The 13,146-nt window shown below is 51.7% G+C and overlaps 1 protein-coding gene across 1 annotated transcript in view; it reads right to left on the bottom strand.

The window, feature by feature from the left end:
- NLRC3 (NLR family CARD domain containing 3) overlaps window positions 1–11,202 on the bottom strand; it is a 17,921-nt gene extending 6,719 nt beyond the window's left edge. The window contains exons 1-8 of the mRNA XM_007453487.1: window positions 10,951–11,202; window positions 9,107–10,856; window positions 7,992–8,078; window positions 4,626–4,709; window positions 4,092–4,175; window positions 2,635–2,718; window positions 1,213–1,296; window positions 536–619 (exon numbers count right to left, since the gene is read on the bottom strand). Of these exons, the coding sequence (XP_007453549.1) occupies window positions 536–619; window positions 1,213–1,296; window positions 2,635–2,718; window positions 4,092–4,175; window positions 4,626–4,709; window positions 7,992–8,078; window positions 9,107–10,856; window positions 10,951–11,128 (2,435 nt within the window). The 5' untranslated portion in view covers window positions 11,129–11,202. The remainder of the gene's footprint in view (window positions 1–535; window positions 620–1,212; window positions 1,297–2,634; window positions 2,719–4,091; window positions 4,176–4,625; window positions 4,710–7,991; window positions 8,079–9,106; window positions 10,857–10,950) is intronic.
- Window positions 11,203–13,146: the final 1,944 nt, after the last annotated feature.

Here is a 13,146-nt window from a genome sequence, read left to right as displayed (position 1 = left end):
TGAGTTCAGCAGGGAGTTGGGGGAACCCTGTGCTGCCCCCACGGCCCTTCTCATCCCGTTCCCCGCATTCCGGCTCCTGCTAGGTCAGGGCAGGTGGGTCTAGCACAACCAGTGCCGAAGTTTACACGCTGCCTTGATTTGAGTGGCTCCACACGGCTTCTTGGGGGGACATGTGTCTGCAGCCCCCAGAGAAAGTGGTGCAGCTGAGTGTCCCCATTATGGGGATAGCACTGAGCTCCCCACTCCCCACCAAAGCCCTTGGAGCCAGCCCCCTCTGCAGCCACCTGTGCCAGCTTCTAAAGTACACTCAGTGCTTGTCACTGAAAATTCCAGAACCAGCGCCGACCCTGACTGTCCACTGGGGTGGGCTGGAGGGAGACACTAAGATCATAGTATGCCCAGGGTCGGTGGTTGGTTGGCTTCTGACAGGGAACTGGTCCTGACTGACAGCCCTCCTCCAGGACCCACCCACCTGCTGGATGGGGAACCCGGGTGGGGAGTCACCCTCTGCCCACAGCCACCCCTGGAGACTCACTCCAGGCTCTTCAGGCCCTGGTTCACCTTCAGGGTCTCTGCCAGGGCCTTGGCACCTCCATCACCAATGCTGTTACTGGAGAACCTGCAAGAGATGGGACATGGGTGGAGCAGCCTGGTAGGGCAAAGCTGGGGGATCAGAGTCCAGGAAGCCCTCCAGGGAAGGGCTGTCTCTGTTGTCTCAAGGGTGCCCAGGGCACAGTTTCTTCTGCCTAAGGCTGGGTGATGGGTAGCCTCTGTAAGAGATCAAGGTAGCAAAGTCTTTCTTGACTCCTTGACAGGGTTGGCAGGGCCAGCTCTTTAGTGAGGGGTATTTGTGATAATTTTATGTGAAGGTGGCTGGGATGGTGTTTTCTTCTACCAGCTGGGAAGGCAGTAAATGTGAGTCTGAGACAGTTGGGGCTCACTCATTCCTGGGAATCTGGATCTCCATTCTCCTGGTCCAGGGCTTTGGAGTCCAAAGCCAGCTATCTTATGCCCACACATTCATTCATCCATCCACTCACCCACTCACTCACTCATCCATTCATCCATCCATGCACTCACCCACCCACCCACTCTGCCCACTCATCCATCCATCCACCCATCCATCCAACCCCTTGTTCACAAATATTTGTGATGGGCTGGGCATTGTGCCAGGCATGGAGGATACCAGTTTGGCCCTTCTGCATTTCTCACATGAGCTCCTTCAGACTCCTGTTCTGCTTCAGGGCATCTGCCATCTGCTGGGTTCCCACTGGCCCGATGCTGTTCTTCTGCAGGCTGTAGGAGAGGGGTCCTTCAGCAAAGCTGGTCACAGCCATTCCCAGGCTAAGGACAGTCTGGTTCAAGGTGAGAGGTCAGAGACTACTCAAGTGCAGTCTCTGTTTATCGCAGCATGGGGGGAGGGGTCTCCAGGAATGGTCTGTGGATTGTTGCCAAAGTGTTGGCTAATAGACTGATGTGAAGAGTTGAGGCAAGAACCATTGGGCCTTCCCTTCAGGGGCCAGAAAGCAGTGACCAGCGGACACTTAATATCCAGCAACCTCCAAACTGGAGATTTCCATGTAGAAGTCCCTCTGGCCCCTCACCTGACCAACCTTCTCAACACTCAGCAGTCTGCCTCCACCCAGACCAGCCAGCAGCCTGCCCTGCAACCCTACAGTCCTCCCAAGGGCAGACCCTCGCTTAGGCGCCTCATCTTCAAAAGCTTCTTCCTCTTATACTAAATGTGGAGGAGGGAGATGTTACAGGAGAACCCCTGCGCTCATCCTAGAAGGACAGGCAGGGCAGGACCTCTTCTGTGTGAGGCTAAATACACTCTAAACAAGATGGAATTTTCCCTGGTTACAAAGGGAAAAAAACCCTCTCCTCCCCTCAGAGTATTTCCTTGAGAAAACTTGGGATTGTAAATCCTTTCCCTGTCCCTTTGAGAGTATGTAAATCTTTTTAAGAGCTAGAAGTAAACCTCTTGGCAAGTTTATAGCCTAGGAATATGTTTTGTAAGGGCCTTGGAGCCATCTCTTTGAACTGTGCACATCAAGTAAGAGATCACCTGCTCCAAGCTGTAAGTACCTGCTGGTCATAAAGATGTGAGAAGTTTTCATTTTCCTTGGGATAAAGGCAGTTAGCAAACACAGATGGCTACCCCCAAATAACAGGCAAATTTAGTATAAGGTAAGTGTGACAAATGGTTCTGTCCAGTCTTCTTATTTGAGGACAAATTGTGGTTTTTCTTGAAGACACTTATGTAATGGGTTGTATCTGCTCGACTGTAGGAAAGGGTGAGATTCTTTTCTGTCTTTGCCATCCCATTGGTGGATTGCCTTTGATGCTCATTGCAGGCTAGCTGAATGCTTATTCCAGTAATTAAGCTTTTTCATACTTTCCTACATTTGTGGAGAGGATTTTCTGGGTTGGCAGGAGGCTTTATTTTTAATTATTTCCCCCACACCTGTTCTCTGGAAAAGCAGTGGACATCAGGTTTTCCAGGGGCCATCCAGATGGATCAGAAAGCCTCAGGGCTTTGTCCCATCCATCCCTCCATGCAGAAAACAGACAGGCCCTTGGAGGAGAAGAGAGAAGAGAAAACGTTCTCTGCCAGCCAGCATGCCCACTCACTGCAGCACGGAGAGGGTCCGGTTGGCAGCCAAGGCCTCAGCCATGGACCTGGCACCGTCATCCCTGATCCTGTTGCTCTGGAGGCTGTGGAAGCAAAGAGGTGCATCACTGATGGAGCATAGGAGGGTGCCTGGCATGCCCTCACCCCCACTACCCAGGAAGTGGGAAAACAACTGGCCGTTCCTACTGCTACTTTGGCCTTAGGTTTTCCTAAGTACTTGCCTTCTGACTGGGGACAAGGTGCCCATGGTATCTGGATCACAATGACAAGGTCATTGATAGTTCCAATTACAGCTAAAAGCCACAGCACCCAGGTGTTGGTGAGGATGTGGAGAAATTGGAACCCTCATCCGCTGCTGGTGGGAATGTCAAATGGTATGGCCTTTGAGGGAAGCAGTCTGACAGTTACTCAAAAGGTTAAACATAGGGTTACCATGTGACCCAGCAAATTCCACTCCTACGTATATCTACCCAAAAGGATTGAAAAAAAGTCCTCAAATACTTGTACAGAGATGTGTACAGCACAATAGCCACTAGGTGGAAACAACCTAAGTGTCCATCAGCTGATGAATGGATAAACAAATGGTGGTCTGTTCATGTAATGGAATATTATTCAGCCATGAAATGGAATGAAGTACTGGCGCATGCTACAACGTGGATGAACCTTGAAAACATTATACTAAGTGAAAGAAGATAGACACATAAAGTCTTATTGTTTGATTCCATTTATATGAAATATCCAGAATAGGTAAACACACAGACAGAAAGCAGATTGGTGGTTGCCAGGGGCTGAGGCGAGGGGAGAATGGGAAGTGATTGCTAATGGGTACAGTATTTCCCTTTAGGGTGATGCAAATATTTTGGAACTAGATAGAGGTGTTGGTTGCACAACTGTGAATATACTAAGTGCCATTGAATTGTACACTTTAAAATGATGAATTTTATGTGAATTTCACGTCAATAAAAATAAATATATAAGTGAACAAGACAAAACAAAATGACAGGACACACTCCGCTAAGGATGGATACAACCACTGGCCCCTACAAGGAGCCCAGCAAACCACACCACACCATAGGAACCATCTGGAAGATGGGATTTCAGTGTCTTGGAAAACACCGCAGGGGATCATTCTGATGCCATGGCCTTGGGGATTTCCTACTCAATGTAGGACAAGAGCTTTTCCTCAGAGATTATTTTGTCCTTCAAACCTCCATATACCTCCACCCCTCTTCTCCTCCATACCCTGTTCAGGCCATAAACACAGGCATAATGACTAGGGAAGAGCTGAACTTAGAAACTTGCTTAGGATACAAGATCCCCTGGCATCCACTGGGTGGGAGCCAGTATCTCATGGTCGCCATTTTGAATTACCTCCCACTCCATGGGTGGCACCTGATGAGAGGGTTCTCTGGGCCACCTCCTGGGGGCAGAGAGACAGGGGGCGGGTGACACGTACCTCAGAGAGGCCAGAGTGCGGTTGATCTTCAGAGCATCTGCCAGTGCCTTGGCCCCTTGAGGTCCAATGGAGTTACTGCGGAGGCTGGCAGAGGAAGAGAGAAGAAGAGCCATTCTCTTTTAGCCAATTCCCAGGGAGGGAAGGAGGAGCAGAAGTTACATGGACCTTTAAATCCATGCTCCTCGAAAAGAATGCATCAGGGTTTAGGATTTCACCTTCTGTGGAACTGGGGCAGAGATCCTTATTTAGGCAATCGAGGAAGGAGTTCCCCAAGATGGCCCCATGTGATGGGGAGAAGAAAGCAGGATCTGATGGACTAGTGGGCTTGGGCCAAGTGTGAAGAGGAGAAGGTAACACCAGGTTCAAGGCCAAAATTCTGGTGCTTCACTGGGTGAGTCCCAGCAGCTGAGCAGGAGTCAAGACTTTGCTGGCTCAGCTGTCCTTCCAACCCATCCTGGGAAGAGTGTGGTCTAGGGGACTTCACAAGGTGGCTCACACTCTCTTTCTGTCCTAGGGGTGAAGGGTCCTACTTACTCCAGAGTGGTCAAACTTCTGTTGACGAGGAGGGATCTGGCCAGAGCTTTCGCCCCTTTGTTACTGATCTGGTTCTCAGCCAAGCTGCCCAAAGAGGGGAAGAGGAGTGGTTAATGAAGGTCTGTAAATCTTGCCACCTATCCTGCAACACGAGGCCTGGGTTCCAAACCTGTCAGCCACCATAGCATCATCAGGGCCTGGACTCAGGTGGAAATCAGGTAAGCCAGGCCCAGGAAAGCCTCTAAGATGGGCAAGGTAGGGCCAGAGTGGGCGGACAGACCCTCACACCAGCAGAGGGTCCCAGTGGGAAGTATGACCAGAATCCAGCACAACAGCTTCTACCCCAACAGCACAGCAGAGGGTATGGGCAATTACTGAAGACTACCATGGGATTCCCAGCCAAGGGTGTGCTGGAAAACCAGCTGTCAGGAAAATATAAAAATCATGATTTGTTGGGTTGGCTAATTTACATGGTGTAAATACTCCCATCATGGCCAATTTCAAGCACTCTCAGCTTGTAAAAATTCCGAAAATGTAACAATCAGCTCTCATGAACTGGTGGCTGAAGTCGGTTCCAGCACACCCCTGACCCCAGCCCTTTCTCTAATCCAAGAAAGGAAAATGGTAGAGTTATTATAAAATTAACTTTGAAGTAACAAAGTGTATGTCTGTATCTGCCTTGAAAGGGCATTCCAGGGAATTCCCCAGTGGTCCAGTGGTTAAGACTCTGTGCTTTCACTGACGAGGGCATGGGTTTGATCCCTGGTCAAGGAACTAAGATCCCACAAGACACGTGGTGTGGCCAAAAAAAGGCATTCCAGGAACACGATGGGGATCCACTTAATGTTGCTTCATACATCCAGTTTCAGAAATGATATCTGTTGAGGTTCTTTACAGTTTCTTAGGCATTTTAAAATGTGAGACACCCCCATGGGATACAATTGGAATCCCCAGTGCTTTTCAAGCTATGTTTCAACGGACCCTAAGTTTCTTCAGAAAAGCTTCAGGAGGCTGAGGGGAAACCAAGTGCCTAGGCTCTGCCTCCCACTTCTTTCAATCCCAGCAGCCCCCCTTTTGTTTGCCTGTCTAATTAGGATTCTGCCTCATATGACACTTTAAAAAAAATTTTATTTATTTATATTTGGCGGCGTTGGGTCTTCGTTGCTGCGCGTGGGCTTTCTCTAGTTGAAGCGAGTGGGGGCTACTCTTCGTTGCAGTGCACGGGCTTCTCATTGCAGTGGCTTCTCGTTGTGGAGCACAGGCTCTAGGCACGCAGGCTTCAGTAGTTGTGGCACGTGGGCTCAGTAGTTGTGGCTTGTGGGCTCTAGAGCACAGGCCCAGTAGTTGTGGTGCCTGGGCTTAGCTTCTCCGCGGCATGTGGGATCTTCCCAGACCAGGACTTGAACCTGTGTCCCCTGCATTGGCAGGAGGATTCTTAACCACTTTGCCACCAGGGAAGTCCCTCATATGCCACTTTTAAAAAGCATTCTATCACTTAAAAAAAGTTTGAAGACTGTTCATCCAGACCACGACCTTCTATATAACTGTTCTCAGCTTCTAGAGAGCCTCTGTCCCCATCCCCTACCCCCAGGACTTTTGTAACATTTTATAAACAATATTTCATGAAGGATGCCTTGGATGTTTCAAACAGAGTTGTGGCACTGAGGACCAACTATAGAGAGGTGAAGGAGAGAGTGTGGCCAGAGAAGGAGTTTTTGGCTTTGTTCAGAAAAATCTCTGAGTACTATCTAGATTCCTTTAAGCAAAACACTGAAAGTTGGCTATTTTGCTGAAGGTCCTCATGAAGGAAACTATATTCATAATGAGAAATTGTCATTATTTTGTTTCTTTCAAAGAGATTGCATTTAAATTTCTGGCTAACGAGGATCCTGCTAGTTAACAGCTAGCTCTTACACGGTGCTTCCTCTGTGGCTGTCCTGAGAACTTTCCGTGAATTAACTCATGTAACCTCGTGGCAACCCTAAGAGGCATTGTGCAGTAAAGGATTAACCTTGGCCCCTGCTCCTGAGAGGTGACCTCTAAGCCCTTGGAATGTCCTGCCTGGTAGGAATGTCTTTGTTTACCTGGGGGCCTTGGGCCTTGATGGATAGTCTATCTCACAATGGGATTTATGGTCATGCAGTGTCAGCTTGACCTCTGGAGGGGCTGGAGACTAAGGTCAGCATGCGGTGGGCAGGTGTGTCTTCACGACCAACCCCCAGTAATAACCCTGGACACCAAGGCTTGGGTGAGCTTCCCTGGTTGGAGTGCTCTGTGTGTGTTGTCACACATGGTCTCTGGGAGTAGGAAGCGCTCTCTGTTCAGCTCCGCTGGGAGAGGGCAGCTGGAAGCTTGGCCTGGTCTCTAGGACCCTGCCCCAAGGGCTGTTCCCTTTGCAGATTTTAATGTGTATCCTTTCAGTGTAATGAAGCGTAATTGTGGGTATAGTTGGTTTTCTGAGTTCTGTGAGTTCACTGAACCTGAGAGCGGTCATGGCGACCCCTGAACCCATACCGTTTACCCTTCTTAGGCACAGAGCTGTCTGTTCAAGGTCACATGGAGCTCACCACTACTCTAACCACTATCCTCAAAGACTTACTTTTGCTCTGGACTCATTCTATATTCTTGTCTCCTCAGAAAAAGATTATTTCAAAAGCTGGAGGCTTGTGTGAGGATGAAAAATTACTCTCTGGGTCCTGTTCTCTAAACTCACCTCCCTAGTTCTCCTAAAGCCACCCTCAGGTCATCACATCGATTCAACTACAAATCAGGGTGTTAACTCACAGTTGGATGTTATTGGGTTGGCCAAAAAGTTTGTTCGGGTTCTCATAAGATGATATAGAAAAACTCAAACGAATTTTTTGGCCAACCCGATGTAGGAGTGATTTCATTAGCACATAGATCAGTTCTGCAATCAGCATATAAACTCTCATCTAATTATGTCATTAAAGATGCAATGTTTAAATTTAAAATTGTTTTAATTAATATTAATTTTTTTAATTTAAAAATTTGTGTGTTATTTAAAGATGCAATCCTGTGCTCAAAATACCATTTGAGGGCAAACTTTGTGAGGCATTTAGAATAAATCAGGCTTGGCGGTATGTCCGCACAGACAGCATCTGGAGAAATGGTTCCGTATCCACGATAGTATCTGACCTTTCCCTCTTCTTACAGATGAGGTACCTGAGCCTCTGGAACTTTCTGGAATGAGCAGAAACAAGCAGCCTGCATCCTGAGCCACACGTCTCAATGACACTTCACTTTGAAAGCACCCCTGGCCATTTGAGCAGAGAGGAGGATGTGAAAAGAGCCCCGGACACCTAGACAGGTGGGCAGCCTGGGCAGGGTCTCTTGGGTCGGCGTTACCTGATCCTCTGAATGCGACAGTCCTTCCCGCTCAGCACACTGCCCAGCAGTTCCATCATGGGGTCCTGGAACTGGTTGGTGTCCAGCCTGGTCAGGAGGAACAGCAATCATGAACAGTCCCACCGCCCGTGGGCAGGTGGGATGAGGCCCCTGGCAGAGGGCTGGCATCAAGGCAGTGGAGGGGGCACTACACAGACACCAAGGCTGAGATCCTTTCCCTCCCCCTCCTCTCCATCCCAGTGCAGCCCCCACTGTGAGGTTCAGAGATCCATGCCAGCACACCCACATGCTCAGAGTTTTCCTACAAGAGTGACTTGGGAGGCTCAGTGGTGTAAACCCTGGGCTTCCTACCCACAGGGATGTCTTCCCAGCAGCCCCGCAGTCTGTATGCGTGTGCAGGACACCAGTTGCTAGCTCTCCTCCTTCTGAGGATGTAGAAGCTACTCTGAGGTCCTGAATGACCCTTGTCCTAAGCCTTCCCCTCCCCCCACCAAGGTCCAGAGAGTGGACAGAGGGTGACGGGCTGAGAGTGGAGTGAATGGGTGTGGCCTATTAGCACTGGGATGGTTTACAGGGTGTTGTAGGTTGAATTGTATACCCCTATAAGATATGTTGGTGTCACAACCCGCCCAGTGCCTCAAGAATGTGACCTTATTTGGAAATAGGGTCATTGCAGGGTAATGAGTTAAGATGAGGTGGAGTGGGGTGCCCTGTAACCCAGTGTGACTGGTGTCCTCACAAGAGAGGAGAGCTCTACATGAAGACAGACATGGAGAAGGTGGCTGTGTGACCTCGGAGGGCAGAGACTGTGGTGATGCATCTACAAGCCAAGTATTGCCAGCAAACACTGAAGGCTGGATAGGCCAGGAATGACCCAAGGATCCTCCCCTACAGGTTTCAGAGGGAGCACAGCCCTGCTGACACCTTGATCTTAGACTCTAGCCTCCAGAACTGGGAGAGAATAACATGTCATTTTAAGCCACCCAGGCTGTGGTCCTTTGTTACAGCAGCCCTAGGACATGGACACAGAGGGGCATGGTGGAGGGGAGGAGCCCTCCAGGTCCCCGCTCTCTCTTCTGCCCACACGCCCCACACAGCCCCACCCTGGCGCCCACCTCAGACTCCGGCAGTAGAGCAGCTGGGGCAGCAGGCTCTGGAGGACCCCCTGGCTGAGGTACAGGGGCAGATTGGCCTCCTGGGTGCAGACATCGGACACCTGCAGGAGGTAGGCCAGGGCAGCGCGGTGTGGGGGGCTGGTCAGCCCGGCCAGGCCCCCGCTTGCCATGGCCTCCTCCACGCTGTGGGCCAGCTCCGTGTGCTGCAGCTCGCGCAGGCAGTGCAGGACGTTGATGGCCCGGGCGCAGACCACCATGTTGGGGCGCAGGCAGCCCTTCAGGAGCTTGGCCACCTGGGCCCGGTAGCCCTGGTGCTCACCCTGGGTCAGCAGGGAGCTGGCCAGCAGCGCGTTGACCCTCGGAGACAAGAGGCCTGAGAGGAAGCGCAGGAAGACGTCGAGCCGCCCATCCTCGGCCTGCATGGCCCTCTGGGCCGCACTCCTGAAGTGCGTGAGGAAGCCAAGCTGGGGCCAGGACATGCCACCCTCGGTGAAGAGGTCGAAGATGGCCCTCTTGGACGCGCTGTAGTAGTAGGCAGCTGCCACAAACTCCTGCAGGGACAGGTGGGCAAAGCAGTAGGCTGCTGAGGAGGCCAGGGTCTCCTCCCGCTGCAGGAAGCAGCTGCACGGGGCGGTCTGCAGCAGAGCAAGGTCCACGCCAAACACCTTGAGGTCTGGTTCGTAGAACACGTACTTCTTCCTGACCAGCCCATGGAAGGCCAGCCGGCCCAGTGTTCCCACCATCTTGCGGCAGCTGTGGGCCAGCTGCCCAATGCGGGGGCTCACCTTGCCCTTCTCCTGCCCCTCCCTGCTGAGGGCCATTCTGAAGTACCATGAGTAGAGTTCACACAGGGTCCTCGGAGGCCACAGCTCTGCATCCTGGAGCCCTGGCCTGTTGTGGTGCAGGTGGCCCAGCACCGACCCCACCAGCTGGCAGAAGGCTGGGACGGCGCACATCAGATACAGGGGCCTGTCAGCCTGCATCTGGTTCAGGACCCAACCTGAGAGGACCTGGTCCTCAGGGAACATCTGCCCCAGACACATCTTGATCTCCTCCTCGTTGAAGCCCCGGATCTCGGTCATCCGGTCCACCAGCACCCCCGGGATCTGGCCAGCCGCACTGGGGCGGGAGGTGACCCAGACAGAAACACCTGGGAAGAGGTTGCCCCGGATGATGTTGGTGATCAGATGGTCCACTTGGATCTCCTTCTTGGGGTCTCTGCAGGCCACGGTGTTGGAGAAGTCCAGGGGCATCTTACACTCATCCAGGCCGTCCAGGATGAGGAGGACTTTGGTTAGAGCTGCTGACGCCAGGCCAGTCTCCCCCGCGTGTGGGAAGATAGAGCGGACAAGTCTGTCTGCAGACAGCTTCTCATGGGTGTTGAGATCCCGGAAGGTCAAAGGCATCACCAGCGAGAAGTCCTTGCCCATCTGCCCCCAGGCCCAGAGGTGGACAAAGTTCCTCACCAGGGTGGTCTTGCCCACGCCAGCCACCCCAATGGTGATGGAGATGCGGGGCGGGATGGACACCCGCGACAGAGGCAGGAAGAGCCTGTCCAGGGCGATGGTCCTGTCGGAGCACCAGCCCCCACGCATGGCCTCCACCTGCGTGAAGTCGTGTTCCCTCAGCTGTAGGTCCATCAGGTCCTCCACCAGCAGGAGGCTGGTCAACCTCAGGGAGGGGCTTCCCAGCTCAGGGCTGCCTCCCATCCTGTTCAGAAGGGCCTCTCGGTGCCTCTGTATCCTCAAATCTGCTGGACAGAAGCCAGAGGGGAGAGATGGGGGAGGGTGGGGGAGGGGTGGAGGAGGGGAAGAGGGCCCAGGGATCCCTGTCTGTCTGCTTACCATTGTCATGGGGCCTCAGCAGGGACTCTGGCGTCCTGTCAGGGGGCTGCAGGGTCTGGGAGCCCTGACTGCCCTTCCCAGCCAGCAGGTCCACTAGGGCTTTCACCTGCTCGGCTGGGGAGCCAGCACCGTGGCCCTGGCCAGCCTCCCTGCCCGTGTGCACCTCCTGCTTCCTCATGGAGTCTGGGATTGCTGCCAGGAGCTGTGGAGAGAGGGCCTGAATCTGCTTTCTTCTGTCTCCCCATCAGTGGCCTGGGGACAGGTTAAGCAAGCCTCAAGGGATGGGCAGGATGGGGACCCACCCTTTCTCCTGCCCTGAACTACGGGTGGCTCTTGATCTGGCCTCCGGGACAGGGTTGGAAGGGCTGTTTGTTCCTGGATGGTGACAGTAGTCCCTGTTGCCAGGAGCATTGCTCAGGTGCAGGGGCCCTGGGCTCGAATCTGAGCTCTGTCACTTACTGGCTCTGCAACACTGGACAGGCCACCTGAGTGCTCTGTGCCATGGTATCCTCATTTGTAACCTGGAAATGGGGATGAGATTGTGAACAGTTCCACTCACGAGAGGGGAAGGATGAAAGAGACCAATCTGGAAAAGCTGCGTGTGATATGATTCCAATCCTATGGCCTCCTGGAAAAGGCAAAGCTATGGAGACAGTAAAAGGATCAGTGTTCGGCTGGGGTTTGGGGCGAGGAGGGAGGATGAATTGGCAGAGCACAGAGGATTTTTAGGGCACTGAAACTACTCTGTATGATACTGCCGTGGTAGGTTCATGTCATTGTACATTTGTCCAAACTCATAGAATGTATGGCACCACGAGTGACACTAATGTCAGCTCTGGACTCTGGGTGATAGTGACGTGTCAGTGTAAGTCAACCGATTGTAACCAATGTGCCCCTCTGGTTGGGGAAGGGTGCGTGTAGGTGTGCTGGGGGTAGAGGGAATTCTCTATATTTCCCACTTGATTTTTCTGTGAACCTAAAACTGCTCTAAAAACTAACGTCTATTAACTTAAGAAGAAAAAAAAGAAAGGAGGAGCCAAAAGGAGAGTTGGTTCAGCTACTCAGCTACTTTTCTTTTGTGTTCCTGGGGACTCTGGGAAGCACAGAGGCTCCTGACCCTCAGGCAGCACTGTTTTCTGCTGGGAACAGCGATGCTGAGGCTCTGAGAGGCAGAGCCCCCCCTGCTCACGTTCCTTCCCCTCCCTGGGGACTGGAGTGGATCCTGTTGCCAAGGCTGGCCGCCCCCATGTGTCCCTCCGTCAGCTAAGGTGGACACTTGAGGACCCTGAGCCCGCCCCCAGCCGCTCCTCACCTGCAGCAGGCAGGATGTCCAGCCCTAGGCAGCCCCTCCAGCAGGGCCCCAGGAACTCAGGGGGCAGGGGTCGGCCATCCTTTGTCCACGGGTCTAGGAGAAAACAGGACGTGGGGCTGGGCAGAGGTTATGCATGCTGCTTCAGATGGCAGCAGCTCGTTGAAACAGGTCGACCCGCACCCTCCAGCCCTAAAGCTCTCTGGGTCCCAATGTGATTCATTTACGAGGGGACCACTGAATACAGCCCCCAGGATCCAACACACTCGCTGACCTTGGATTTCAATTGGGCTTCCCAGGCATTTTAACTTGAGATGAACCTTTCTACGTGGAAAATGCTAAAAGAAGCTTGGCAACAAGTAAAATAGCATTTTCTAATGCTATTTTCACAGTGATATTGAAGAGTTAGTGCAATGAATTTGAGGTAGGTGGTGCCCAACCGAGCTGACTAAACTATTCTGGGAACTTCAGAAATAGGCCAAGGTGAGGCCATGCTCCTTACACTTTTTCAGGACCCTTCTGGCTGTTTTATTTTATTTTTCTAAATGTCAAAACCAAGTGGGAGGGGCTTCCCTGGTGGCGCAGTGCTTGAGAGTCCGCCATCTGAAACCAGTTTATATCAGGTTTGTATTACTTGCAGCCAAAACAATTCTAAACAACCCAGTATCAAACATTTTGGATTAGAGAACACTGTAATCTTCTATTCCTCTTATTCTAATCCTAGCAATGAGTCCATCTATAATTTCCTATATCTGATTTTTCTGAGGTGTACTGGACAGATATCCCTTGCTTATAGAGAAACAATTTTTTGTTATGATTAGAGTCCTCAGTGCCTCACTTTTTTCCCAAAACAGAAAAAAAAAAAAAAAAAAAAAAAAAAAAAAAAA

The sequence above is a fragment of the Lipotes vexillifer genome, unplaced genomic scaffold (genome assembly GCF_000442215.2).
Source record: "Lipotes vexillifer unplaced genomic scaffold, Lipotes_vexillifer_v1.1 scaffold914, whole genome shotgun sequence".
NCBI lineage: Eukaryota > Metazoa > Chordata > Mammalia > Artiodactyla > Lipotidae > Lipotes > Lipotes vexillifer.
This window is presented reverse-complemented; position numbering and strand designations above follow the sequence as displayed.